The sequence below is a fragment of the Syzygium oleosum genome, unplaced genomic scaffold (assembly GCF_021117445.2).
Source record: "Syzygium oleosum isolate NSW1041296 unplaced genomic scaffold, Sole_v2.1 Sole_v2.18, whole genome shotgun sequence".
Taxonomy (NCBI): Eukaryota; Viridiplantae; Streptophyta; class Magnoliopsida; order Myrtales; family Myrtaceae; genus Syzygium; species Syzygium oleosum.
This window is the reverse complement of record NW_026607502.1, coordinates 1,433,964-1,446,274: the sequence shown is the minus strand read 5'-3', so window position 1 is coordinate 1,446,274 and position 12,311 is coordinate 1,433,964. Positions and strand designations below refer to the sequence as shown.

Sequence of the window (12,311 nt, the reverse complement as noted above, 5' to 3'; positions counted from 1 at the left end):
ACTATCCTCTCCCTCTCAAACCAAGGGCGTATAAAGTCGCTTTTGTTTGAAAAAAAAATAAAATTACACCTCCAAAGTATGCTATAATTACTCGAAGTATCATATGATATTTTTTTGTTGGAATCAAAATAAAAATAAATATCATATGGTGTGAGCCACACCTCTCAAATCATACATATCTCCAACCATTCCAAATTCAATATTGTGGCCTACGCAATCCAAAATTTTCTATTGCTTGAATCCCCTCAACATTTTGGAGTGTATTAATCATTAGTTCCCCATTATGGAGTTGATGATTTAGCATATGCTTCGATGTTCTTCTGATGCTAGTCTTGTCCTAGCCATTACAATAAATCACTCACTCACTCAATTTAATTAATTTTTAAAATTTCAGATGATTCATATTTTTCCTCCATGTCTAATCGGAGGAAACTTGTCCAACCACACTGTTTGATTAGTAAATTAAAAATAGACACCATTCAAATTAATTTCCAATTTTTTAATGGAAATATAAGCCATTATTAAATATCATACAATTTAGTGCGATAGAAATTGTTGGCCCCAAAATTATTGGCCCTAGGAGATTTTATTGTCGAGTAGTGTCAATGAGCAAGCACCTAGATGGTCACGGATTCAGACATAGTTTGAGACGGATCAATATTGTATACATAACCCGTACACCCTTTTTTGTACACATCTCACATCTCTATAAAACTACCCGAACCGATGGTGTAAGATGTCGGATGTGTAGAAAAAGAGGATTATGCGGTCCATGCGAATTAGTGTCCGTAATTGAGTTTGTCAAACTCCTTTTCTCTTTGTATATGAGCTAATTTTTCCAAGGACAAATGAACAAATGAGAGATCTGACCAGCCATCCATACACACTGGTTGATGCAGACAAGTCCTAACCTTTGTGCTCGACCTTGACTATATAGTAAAGCTTTGTCAACTCAGCTGGATCGGACTAAGCTCCAACGCAAACCCTGTGTGCGCGCACGGAGAGAGATCATGTCGGGGGTTAACTTTAAACCGCAATGATTTTAATTATAAAATGAACTCTAAGTGGATGTTCGATACAGATAACGACGTAACCAAAAAAGTGTGCACTCATGTAATTTAGAAAACGGTCTTTGTAGTTGTCACATTCACGTACAAGGTCTAAGAGAATATGGGGAGAATTGTGCTTGCTACAGAGCAAAGGCAATTTGGATTCGAGTCGACACACCGTCCGATTATACTACGACAACCCGTGCATAAATCATCTTCTTCTAGGGTTTCAATTGGTAGAGAGTCTTAATCAGAACATGAGAGACCCCGTTCAACTCGAAGTCAACCGTATTCGTAAGCTGTCGCTAACAGGAGAGGGAGATAGTGTTCCACTACTCATTTCTGAAGTCTAAAAGGACGAGCATTACAAGCTTTTTATTAGCTGAAAAAGCAATGGACATCCACCTAGGAGCCACCTAATTTAAGCTAATTTAGGAAATTATTATGTCTGGTTAACTTAGATGACATCAAATTTCAGCCGAGTCAGGGCTCGATTCAAGGGTTTGCGCTCCTCGTAGTTTGTTCTGCCTGTTATATTAAGATTGGAAGATATGATCTCCTACGTTAGAACCCTTGTAAATTTTAAGGAACGGGTCTAAATCTATGCAAGAGATTAAGTAAGAAGGAAGCAGAGTGAAACGCTCCAAAATATACAGCACAGTAAGCTCCACGACCATACCTTTTTTACCTAGGACTTAGGTTATTCCAGGAATGCTGTATTAATTTTTTGGACACGAAAGAACTGACTTCCGAAAAGTTTGCACGCGACTCTTTTGAGATGCGTGATTGATGATGTGAAGGGGACACAACATGCATCGATTCCCTTCGATCTATGCGAATCCCATCAGCATTTGGAGAATATACCTTCCGGACATACTTCTCCCCATATTATGCTACAGACAAGACCTGTGTTGCTTTTGTCCATCATCAAACATCCAAATGAATTCTAAACAGTGGATATTCAATGACATTAGCATGCACATTAATTGCCGGGCTCTTGTGAAGGTACTGAGTTCGAGTCTTCCAATTCGATTATTCTATGGAAAATAGAAAACAGAATTCAAGAAAAGTATAGGTAGATAACGTGCATCAGAGCCATTAGGATTATCATGTCAAAGAGCTGATCTTACTATATAACATAATCGAAACCACAACTTGCACACTTTGTGAAGTATATACTAGCATGAACTTGACCCGTAACCATAACGATCTTGTTCTCACATAGCATATGAGATTAAATTTGTTCAAGATCATGGTCCCTTGTAATTTGCATAGGGACCTTGGAATGGAGTTTGAATATGAAGCAACTTTAGGGCAAGATACGCAGCCAAGAGCAAGAACCAGCACTTTGTAGGCCACCTGAAAAGGCCAACAAAGGGAAAGGTGAATTTCAATTAAATCTATGCACGATCTTTTAGATCCCACGGGTGGAAAAGCTAAAGCCCTCCAAAAGGATATTTAGTTAGGATTCAGTCATTCTCATCTCTCAGCTTTCCACCTAGATTCAGTCCAGTTGCTATTTGAATTAGCTCATTTATTAGCATTCTTTGTATTACACAAATAACAACTAAAGTTGGGTTGTTGCCAAATAATCAATGCACTAGTTGTGCCCTTCAATAATGGCATGTATGCAAAGGAATGCAGTACATTACAAGAGACGTACTGTGTATGATGCTTGAAGTTGCAGCTTTTCATCCCTCAATTCAATTGAAGTTTCTTCACCATATTATAAGCGTGACGTTCACCTCCACATCACGAAGCACTTGCCGCATTTGGTAAATACTGATGTTGTGCGTTGGATGACAATCCCGACTTTCGATGGAGGATCAAATTGTAGACTTTTCAAGGCACAAAACATGGGGTAAAGGCACAGGTCTGTCTGAAAATGGAGTCAATCAAAGAAGAACGACAAAAGCAGATAGTGCGAATGATGACATTTTTCTTTCCTTTTCCAACAAGTAGAGTTTGGGAAGTAATTCATAAGCTAATTTAGTACATGCCCATCAAGAAACGCGTGTGCACATGCCTCAGTTTTACTGGGACACAACCTTTTTTTTAACTTATGGGCAATTTGACAGTCCCTTTCTTTTGGCCAACAAGTGCAGGATTCAGTATCGCTTTTACGAGGGTTTATCTAGCCGAGGAATCTTGGACAGGACTTTTTGGTAAGATTATTCCCGAGTATATTCTTGGTCCTACCCAAAATTCCTTTATCAGTGCAAAAGTCTGGTTTAATTACATATAAAAAAGGTGGGACAGACATGCACAGACTGAATAATGCCCAGCAAGCAGACCATGTGAGACCCAAAACGAAGTTGCATCTCAGGAAAAAGGGGGGGAAGATTAGTCATTCGAAAACAAGTCAAGTTTGGATACAACGTTCTTCATTAGTGCACTCTTCTGTTGGTCCACTTTGGGTTGTCATGTTTTGCAGGTTATGATTGGACCTGCGAGCTCATATAATAGTCAGTTGTTGGCAACCGCATAAGACCGACAGTCTTATTAAACAAAAACATCATACTTTCATACGAATTCGTATTAGATTAATCAATAAAAAGAACCCGCAAAGGTTGGATCTCTTTCTTGGTGATTTCTCCTCGACTTCTGACTCTTTAATTATATTTTGAAGGCTATAAATCGATAAACTCAATGATAAAAACAGGTTATTGTCTTCATCTCTACTGTATGGAAAGCAAACTCAAAGAGATATTTGGCCTCATAATATTATTATTCGAAAAGTTTTATAAATTGCCCACGTAATGTTAAGATGTACTACACTAATGCGTTACGACCAAATAGACTAAATTGTGTCAACGAGAGATTTGACCTCATAATATTATTAGTCAAAAGTTATATAAATTGCCTACCTTATGTTAAGATGTACTACACTAATGCAGTACGACGAAATAGGCTAAATTGTGATTTGAACAGTCAAGATACTTATCAACTAATTTCTTATATACTGTACTTTTCAAAATTCAATCAATAGAAGTTCTTTCCTTAAAACTCATTCGCATCGCGTATTTTTCTCTCTTGGCTTCACATTTATTTGTTTTTTTCTTAACATGGATAAGCGTGTGATCTTTTTGCTAGTTTATAGAAAGAGGAATTTTTCGGCCAAATTAATGGAAAAAACTATTAACCTAAGATCGAGTAGAGTAGAGAACAACAATTAATAATTAGAGATAAGTGCACTAGAAATCCTAAAACTTGTAACTAAAATGCAATCGAGTCCTAAAACTTTCAAATAGTGCAATCAAGTCTTAAAACTTGTCACGAATACACAATTAAGTCCTTCCTTTGATTGCACACTTTGAAAGTTGTATGACTTGATTGCTTATTCGTGACAAGTTTTAGGACTTTTGATTGCACTTTTCGAGAGTTTTAGGACTTTTGATTGCACTTTTCGAGAGTTTTAGGATTCGATTGCACTTTCATGATAAGTTTTTAAACTCGATTGCATTTTTTGAAAATTTTAAAATTTAATTATACTTTCATTACAAATTTTAGCACTTTCATTACACTTATCCCTAAAAATTAATCTCGACCACGAATGTTGGTTCTACCTTATCACCTATCATTTGTGTTAATGACAAACATCTTCCCATTCCTTGGATTTATAGTCGTCATATCGTGGATATTCAATCTTAACCGTTGATGATGGATCATTGAGAGCTAATATTAATCATTCAAAGCGTTAATGCAAGGGCATGATGTTCTTAGAGTACAGTATAGCCTCTCCCCCACATAGTGCAGCACCATTGACTTCCAATTTGATGAGAGAGGAATCTTGCAAAAAAGGAAAAATCATGCAAGAGAGGGGCAGCATAGTAGTTTCCTGTTCCAGCAGGTGTCAGTTGTAAGGCTGAAGTACAGTAGTATGTTCCTCCGATACTGTTTGGTATATTCTGTCTTTTTTGGTCATTATATCTCCCATTTGGACGTGAAAGCACTCGTCCCTCTCTCTCTCTCTCTCTCTCTCTCTCTACCCCCCAGAATCCAAGACTCAACCCAAGCTTCCCTCTCTTTGTCTCTCTCTCTCGTGCAATGTTCTTCTTGGACATCTATGGCTTAATGGATGGGATTGAGAGAGGACCTCGACCTCTCTGAGTTTTCCAGGAGGATTTTGGTTTCTTGAAAGAGTTTTCTGGGCCAAGAAGATTTCAAGAAAGAAGAAGTTCTGTCGGTTCAATTCAGGTTCTGGGTGGAGCTTTCCCCTTAACGGAGCTCATGAAGTTTTCATGCAAATTCCACGTGTCCGTACCTTAGCCTTAGCAATGATTCCTTGGCGGGTATGCAATGATGGGAATATGGTACTCTTTCCTCTTGCTTGGCCTGCAATAGTATTTCTTTCATTTCTAGTTCTTGTTATCGGTGTTGAATTAATGTTGGTTATAGTGAATTGGTGGTTTTCTTTCGTTGTATTTATTTTTCTTATTCAGTTTGCTCATCTCTATAAGGTTTCTGTTTGCCGTTTGCTTTTGAACTTGTGAAAGATTTTTGGCCAGTTGAAGTTTTTACTGCAGTTCGAGGAGAGGTTTTTGTTCATGCTTGTGTATGCTTATTTACTCTGAAATTGTTGAAAAGACGAAGGCAATTGTGGTGTACGCTTTTCGGGAAATGAATTTCTTGATTTGTATCGCTGTTGATAAGGACGGGATCGTTTGATTATGGACTTGGTTGATGTCCTGAGAAGGAACGTCATTCCAATATCCTATATTTGGCTAATTTGATCTGTAATGCTTCGTGTATGTTTGGTAGGGTTCTATGCTTTGAATTCGAGGAATCCAAAATTGTGTCGAACTCCTTCTGGCTTGATGTCGCAACGAGCTGTAGTGCTTCAACCTCTGTTTTGTTCTTTGGTACTAAAGGTTCACCCTTGAGCTTGTTCCCTTGTCAATGTCAATTAGGGTGAAAATTTAGAGTCGTTTGCTCTATGAATTGAGTACTTTTATACTTCTCGCTGAGTTGTGTCGTTCCCGTGGTTATCTGATGCTTTTTTCTAAATTAATAAATGTAATGTTTAGTATCTTGAATTAGATCCAAAAGCTTTTTTTATGTAATCGAGAATTCTTGACATACTTAGTATATTCAGTTGCTTTCCTTCCTGGAAAGTAACCTAATTGATCGATATAATCGACACTGAATTAGGATGATCAAATCAGCGATTAGGTCGTCTTTGCCTTTAAAAAGAGCTTTAAGTTGCTGATAATTATATCTTGGTTGAGTTGGTTCTTAACTAGATATGTACGACATCATACTCGCTTTGCCATCATCCATCATGCTCGGGCATCTGCTTTTCTGCTTCAGTTTTAGTTTAACTTCAAGGTCCCTCATGCTAATTTTTTTGTAATTAGTGAAATTGATTCTCTAGTAGATAGTAGTCGACCTTTGGGCGTTAGGGAATTGCGATGGAACAAGTTGATGTGTATTCTTTCTTTGCTTTTATCAGTTTTTATTTCTTTTGCTCTATCAGAATATCTGAATCGGAATTTACTTGGGTTTTTTTGTGTTACAGGGTTCATGGAGAGCTAAGGCCTGACTGTTGATTTCTTTCTGGAGGCTTGGAATCACCGATATAGATTTAGACTGGCAACAGCTTTCCTAATATCTAGTTATAGTGGGGCAAATCTCCTTTGGCAACATATTCAGGTTTCTGACTGAAACCATTCAGGCTTTGATGGACACTTCAAACTTTCATCTGCTCAGCGTAACTTCAGCATCGCGGAAGAACTTTGAGGAGACTTAATTTGATGAAATATCCGAGGAAGTGTTGCACATGCCCACTTTATCCGCAACTCCATCCTAGCAATCTTCCAGAGCTTCACTCAGACCTGTGCAAGTTTCTGAACCAGAAGTCATCGCTTGTTAGACTTCTGTGACTGGTAACCTATCTCGAAAGTTTCTGCTGCTGGAAACTTCGGCTTCAAGTCCATTTTTCTGGGCAAATCTCCTTTGGCATTTCGGAGTCCTTAGTTGGCTCCGTTTATCCCTGTAACCGGGGGCAAATCTCCTTTGGCATCGGTTCTCCAGATTTAACAGTCACGTTCTCTTAGAGATATTGACTTGTTATCTGAACCGAAAAGGTATAACTATATTATATTACAAGTGTATCGATTGGGTTGACTCTGGGACATACATAGTGCATCACAGAAAAGCATCAGGAACTCACTCGTACGTGAAGATTGAGCACAAGTTGTTCTAAAATTTCTCAAGCTAGTGCAAATTTGGAGGTATTTTTCAGTATCCATCCTTCATTATTATTTCACTGATGGCATGCATTCTTCTGTCTATGATGATATGTGCTATAGTTAGGACTGTGATAAAAGATCGTTCCCTGACTTTACAGTTTGCTGTATTCAGAACATGTCATTATTATTGATATGTTGGCTCTTCTAAAGAAAAAATTACCTGAGGAACTTAAAGCACACAATCCTTGATCATGTTTGGACCGCTGTGTTGAAAGATCTGGCTTCTTTGAATAATGTTCTTGAGTTTTTTAATATTGTTTTGCCATTGTTAACTTTAGCTGGAATTCCATGTTTGATGTCAGTGATGATGACAAGTTATATGCTTCTGTAGGTATTTGGAGAAATGGATTCTCTCTTCAGCGAATCTGATTGGGATAGTTTTAGTGAAAGCAGTGAGGAGATGGACTTACTGTTCGGAGGTCAGGCTGTGAACCTCTTGTCTAACCTGGAGGAGAGCATCGGCAAAATCGATGACTTCCTTTCTTTTGAAAGAGGATTTGTACATGGTGACATAGTGTGCTCTGTACAAGACCCATCTGGCCAATTGGGCAAAGTCATAAATGTAGATATGTTCGTTGACTTGGAGAGCACTCACGGGAAAGTCATCAGAGACATAAACTCCAAGAAACTGATCAAAGTTCGATCGATATCAGTGGGTGATCACGTTGTTTATGGGCACTGGCTTGGAAGAGTGGATAAAGTAATTGATTCTGTCACCATACTGTTCGATGACGGGACAAAGTGTGATTTCACCGGAGTCAATCAAGAAAAACTCATTCCTATTTCTCCAAACATTGTTGATGACTCGCAATATTCATATTATCCTGGACAGAGGGTGAAGGTTATGGCTCCAAGTGCTTCTCAATCTGCAAGATGGCTATGTGGAAGTTGGAAGGCGAACCAAGAAGAAGGAACAGTGTGCGCTGTAAAAGCTGGTTTTGTGAATGTGGACTGGCTCGGGTCTGTTCTCATGGATGGTGATTTCCGTTTGCCTCAACCCTCAAAGTTGCACGAGGCAAAAGACCTTACCCCGTTGAGCTGCTTTCCGCATGCAAATTGGCAGCTTGGTGATTGGTGTATACTTCCGGGCACAGACTATAAGAATCATCTCAACGGTTCTGGAAAATTGGACAAAGGCTTTCAGAGACGGGGCACTAGTATAAGTTCTGCACCAGTGTTTATTATCGCAAGGACAAAAACAAAGGTCGATGTTTTTTGGCAGGACGGTAGCTGTTCACTCGGAGTAGATTCACAGTCTTTGCTTCCCATAAATATTATTGACTCTCATGAGTTTTGGCCTGACCAGTTTGTTCAAGAAACAAACAGCTGTGATGATCCACATGCTCCGATTAGTCGGAAATGGGGTGTTGTCCGAGGCATGGATGCTAAGGAAAAGACCGTAAGGATAATATGGAAAAACGCTTCGATGGAGACACCTGATGATATTGGTGGAGAACATCTTGAGGAAACCATGAGTGCTTATGAGCTACTCGAGCACCCAGATTACTCCTACTGCCTTGGTGATGTTGTGTTTAGAGTGGTTCAAAATCAGTCAGTTGTCCAAGCTACAAAGGATCCTGTGGAGACAGAAGCTACAAAGGCTGAGGAGGCTGTCCTCAAAAGCGAAAAGTTTGGGAGAGATCACAAGGGCGACCCAAATAATTTTTACTTGTCCTGTATTGGCAACGTTTCAGGCTTCAAAGATGGTGCTGTCGCGGTGAAATGGGCAAATGGTCTAACAACAAAGGTATACAGTCCGGTCATCTGATGGTTTGCTATTTTGAATATTAATTGGTTTAGAACACTACTAAATATAGTCCACAACCTGTGTTATCTTATAGGAGATTGTGTGTTTAGTGGTGTACACGGTACAGTGGGGTTTTTGGTCCTGAAAGAACATAAAGCAATTCTGCCGATATTTTTTGGTTTCTAGTCGGTCAAGTGTTTGCTTCGTTAATTTCCATCTTCGAGAATAAATGAAGTTCCGTGTTGGGTTCTCGTCCTTATCATCTTATTACCTTTATTTACCGATCTCTTTCATACATTCTTGTGCAAAGTAAACGGGAATGGGTCGTGAATATCCTCTGCTATTATTTCAGGTTGCACCCTATGAGATTATTCGATGTGATAAGTATGATGGCTCAACTCCATCTCCATTGCCATTTGATGGAAACATTGAGCAAATTAATCAGCAGGTGGTTGAAAATGAGATACTACCAATCGAGAAAGGGAAGGTAAAGTCTCTCCCCCCCAAAACAAAAAAAAAATGCATGCATGTCTGCATTCTCAATGTTAATCATTTTTCAGATGCATTATGAGAAGATATATACTAATGGTAGGATTAGTAATTTGTATAACCGAGCCTAAGATCACATGGTCTCTCCCTTCCAAAGTGGGCTGACGGTGGTGTGTTGATGAGGATGTGATTGGCATGTTAAAGTGAGAGATGTGCATTTAGGATTCCAAAGTTATTAACCCCTTTTGGCCTCAACAGATTTATCCATTTGACAGAGCACTAGAGCAAGATAACTGTTTCCAACTTAGAATCTTAGTAGATTGCTGACACATTCAGAAATCGCTTGCTTCTGCTGCAACTCTCTGAGCACATGCTGCTTATGTCTGTTGTGCAGGATTTGCTGTTTCCTTGTACAACTGATGAAGAATGCCCAAAGCCCTCTTCTGGAAGCACCTCCTTTTCACTCCCACAGAATGCTAAGCGATTTTTAACCAGTGTTGCAGCAACCCTATTCGGATCCTTTGGCTCGGCGTCAGAGTCAGGCTCTGTTCAATTTGCTCTAATTTCTGAAGACGGAAATGGATGTCAAGCTTCTTTTGAAAATGCGGTAGTAGAGAATTGCTGTGATACTGGTTCAGAGATTCAATCATGTGCAGAGAATGAGCTGCCAGCATCCGAATGGATGAGCTTAAAAGTCGAAGTAAAGGATGATCAAGAAGAGAGGGGCCTTTTAAGTTTGTCCAAGAGCAAGGATGTGGAACAATTCAAGCAGTTCGATATGGTCACGGATTGCTCCGATCACCACTTTCTTGATGGTGCTGACAAAGGAGTGGCTTCGTCTCAGGTTAGAAAGAATGTCCAACAAAAAAAATGAATAACTCCAAAGAAACCTGGCAATTGGTTGTTGTGTAGCAAGAAGACAGGATGAGTAATGATTTTTTCCCCTTTTATGTAGGTTAAAAAAGGTTGGTTGAAGAAGGTTCAGCAAGAGTGGAGCATCTTGGAGAAAAATCTTCCTGGTTAGCATAAACTGCCTATAATATCTATAGTCCTTCTCTTTGATATAATTTTTCTCTGTTCGCTAGTCTTTGAAATGTGACTGCTCGGTTCGGCACTTAATCTTCCATTTGACTAGCATACTAATGGATTATTCAAGTACTATAGGATTGGACCGTCCAAGCAACCTAGTAACATAATCTCACTGATGCAATATCAAAGCTGCTAATGAAATGGAACATGTGCGATTTGCTGTGCTGTAATGCCAGTCCTGTATTCTCATGAACCCTTGTTGTACCTCGACAGAGACAATCTACGTCCGCATCTATGAAGAAAGGATCGATCTCCTACGAGCAGCTATTGTTGGTCCTCCAGGAACTCCCTATCATGACGGACTTTTCTTCTTCGACATTTTCCTCCCCCCAGAATTTCCAAACGAGCCACCGGTAATGATGAATCATGGTTTTCATTGCTAACCACTTTACTTATGCTTAAGTATATAAGTGCCAATTTTGAGCAACAAATTCTCGTCCCACAAAGAAAAATTAACAAAAAAAATGTGATGCAGATGGTACACTACCACTCGGGAGGGCTTCGTGTGAACCCTAACCTGTACGAATCCGGAAAAGTCTGTCTCAGCCTTTTGAATACTTGGACGGGCTCGGGCTCCGAAGTTTGGAACCCCGGAAGTTCCACTGTTCTTCAGGTTCTTGTGTCTCTCCAGGCCCTTGTGCTTAATGACAAGCCCTACTTCAACGAAGCAGGGTATGATAAGCAGCTTGGAAAGACCGAGGGGGAACGAAACTCCGTTAGTTACAATGAAAATGCATTCCTCATGACGTGCAAGTCCATGCTGTATCTTCTTCGCAAGCCACCCAAGGTAAAGTAATTTCAGAGTGTCCGATCCAATTCACCATGATCCCCTCTCATGTACATTGGCTATTAGAATGGCTAACAATGGTTATGGGTCTTAAAATGTTGCCAATATCAAAAGTAGAAAAGTGTCAAATTCTTTAGACTGAGGCTGATTGAATTACGGTATTATGCAGCATTTCGAGGCACTTGTGGAAGAGCACTTCAGCAACCGCAGTGACAATATTCTCTACGCTTGCAAGGAATATATGAAAGGCGCTCCAGTAGGATTTGCTTTCGGAGGTGGAGAAAAAGCACAAGAAACTCAAAAGGGAAGCTCCACCGGGTTCAAGATCATGCTCGCCAAGCTATTCACTAAGCTCGTCGATGCATTCTCGGAAAAGGGGATTGACTGCAGCCGGTTTCTCGGTGCATGAATACTGAATCTCTATGGCATCGTCATCATGAAACACAGAATCCCTAGGGTTTAAGCACTCATATGTTATAAATAAGGTGTGGAGTTTGTACTTTGTTGGCCTAATTGGCAATTTGTATATAGGTGTTGCTGTGTGCGCGCTTGATCAAGAATAAAACGCCTCAAGTGATGCAGGTGATAGTTTGTATTTGACCCAAAACAAATAGTCGGTTGTGGATGCTTGCTGTATTCTGCTGTATCATTATGTAATGGCTTGGTGTAAAAGCTTGACAATAACAATTGCATCAAGGACTGTCATGTCCTGCCTGTTGCCTTGTGTTATGCTACCTGTAATAATATTCATATGGGTGCTGCATGGTTGAATTACATGCTGAAAATATCTCCCTCCCGCAGTTTGGTTTTTTAAGTGCTTGCCATTGCGGGCGTTCAGTTTCATTACAGTTTACCGCATTAGAAAACATCTACTTGTGTCTTTTGAGAAGACTTAGTTT

The 12,311-nt window shown here is 39.6% G+C and overlaps 1 protein-coding gene across 4 annotated transcripts; it reads left to right on the top strand.

Moving 5' to 3' along the window:
• Positions 1 to 4,988: 4,988 nt before the first annotated feature.
• Positions 4,989 to 12,186, top strand: LOC115686635 (probable ubiquitin-conjugating enzyme E2 24). Of its 4 annotated transcripts, none has more exons than XM_056319655.1 (9): positions 4,989 to 5,362; positions 6,568 to 7,135; positions 7,632 to 9,047; positions 9,400 to 9,534; positions 9,931 to 10,380; positions 10,492 to 10,555; positions 10,839 to 10,978; positions 11,101 to 11,412; positions 11,582 to 12,186. In XM_056319655.1, exons 3-9 carry the CDS (start codon positions 7,644 to 7,646, stop codon positions 11,819 to 11,821), a joined length of 2,745 nt encoding a protein of 914 aa, XP_056175630.1. In that variant the 5' UTR covers positions 4,989 to 5,362; positions 6,568 to 7,135; positions 7,632 to 7,643; the 3' UTR covers positions 11,822 to 12,186. The 4 variants fall into 4 exon arrangements, with proteins under 4 accessions (XP_056175630.1, XP_056175629.1, XP_030467855.2 ...); XM_056319654.1 differs by having other exon boundaries at positions 4,990 to 5,341; positions 6,568 to 7,282; XM_030611995.2 differs by having other exon boundaries at positions 4,990 to 5,362; positions 6,568 to 7,282.
• Positions 12,187 to 12,311: the final 125 nt, after the last annotated feature.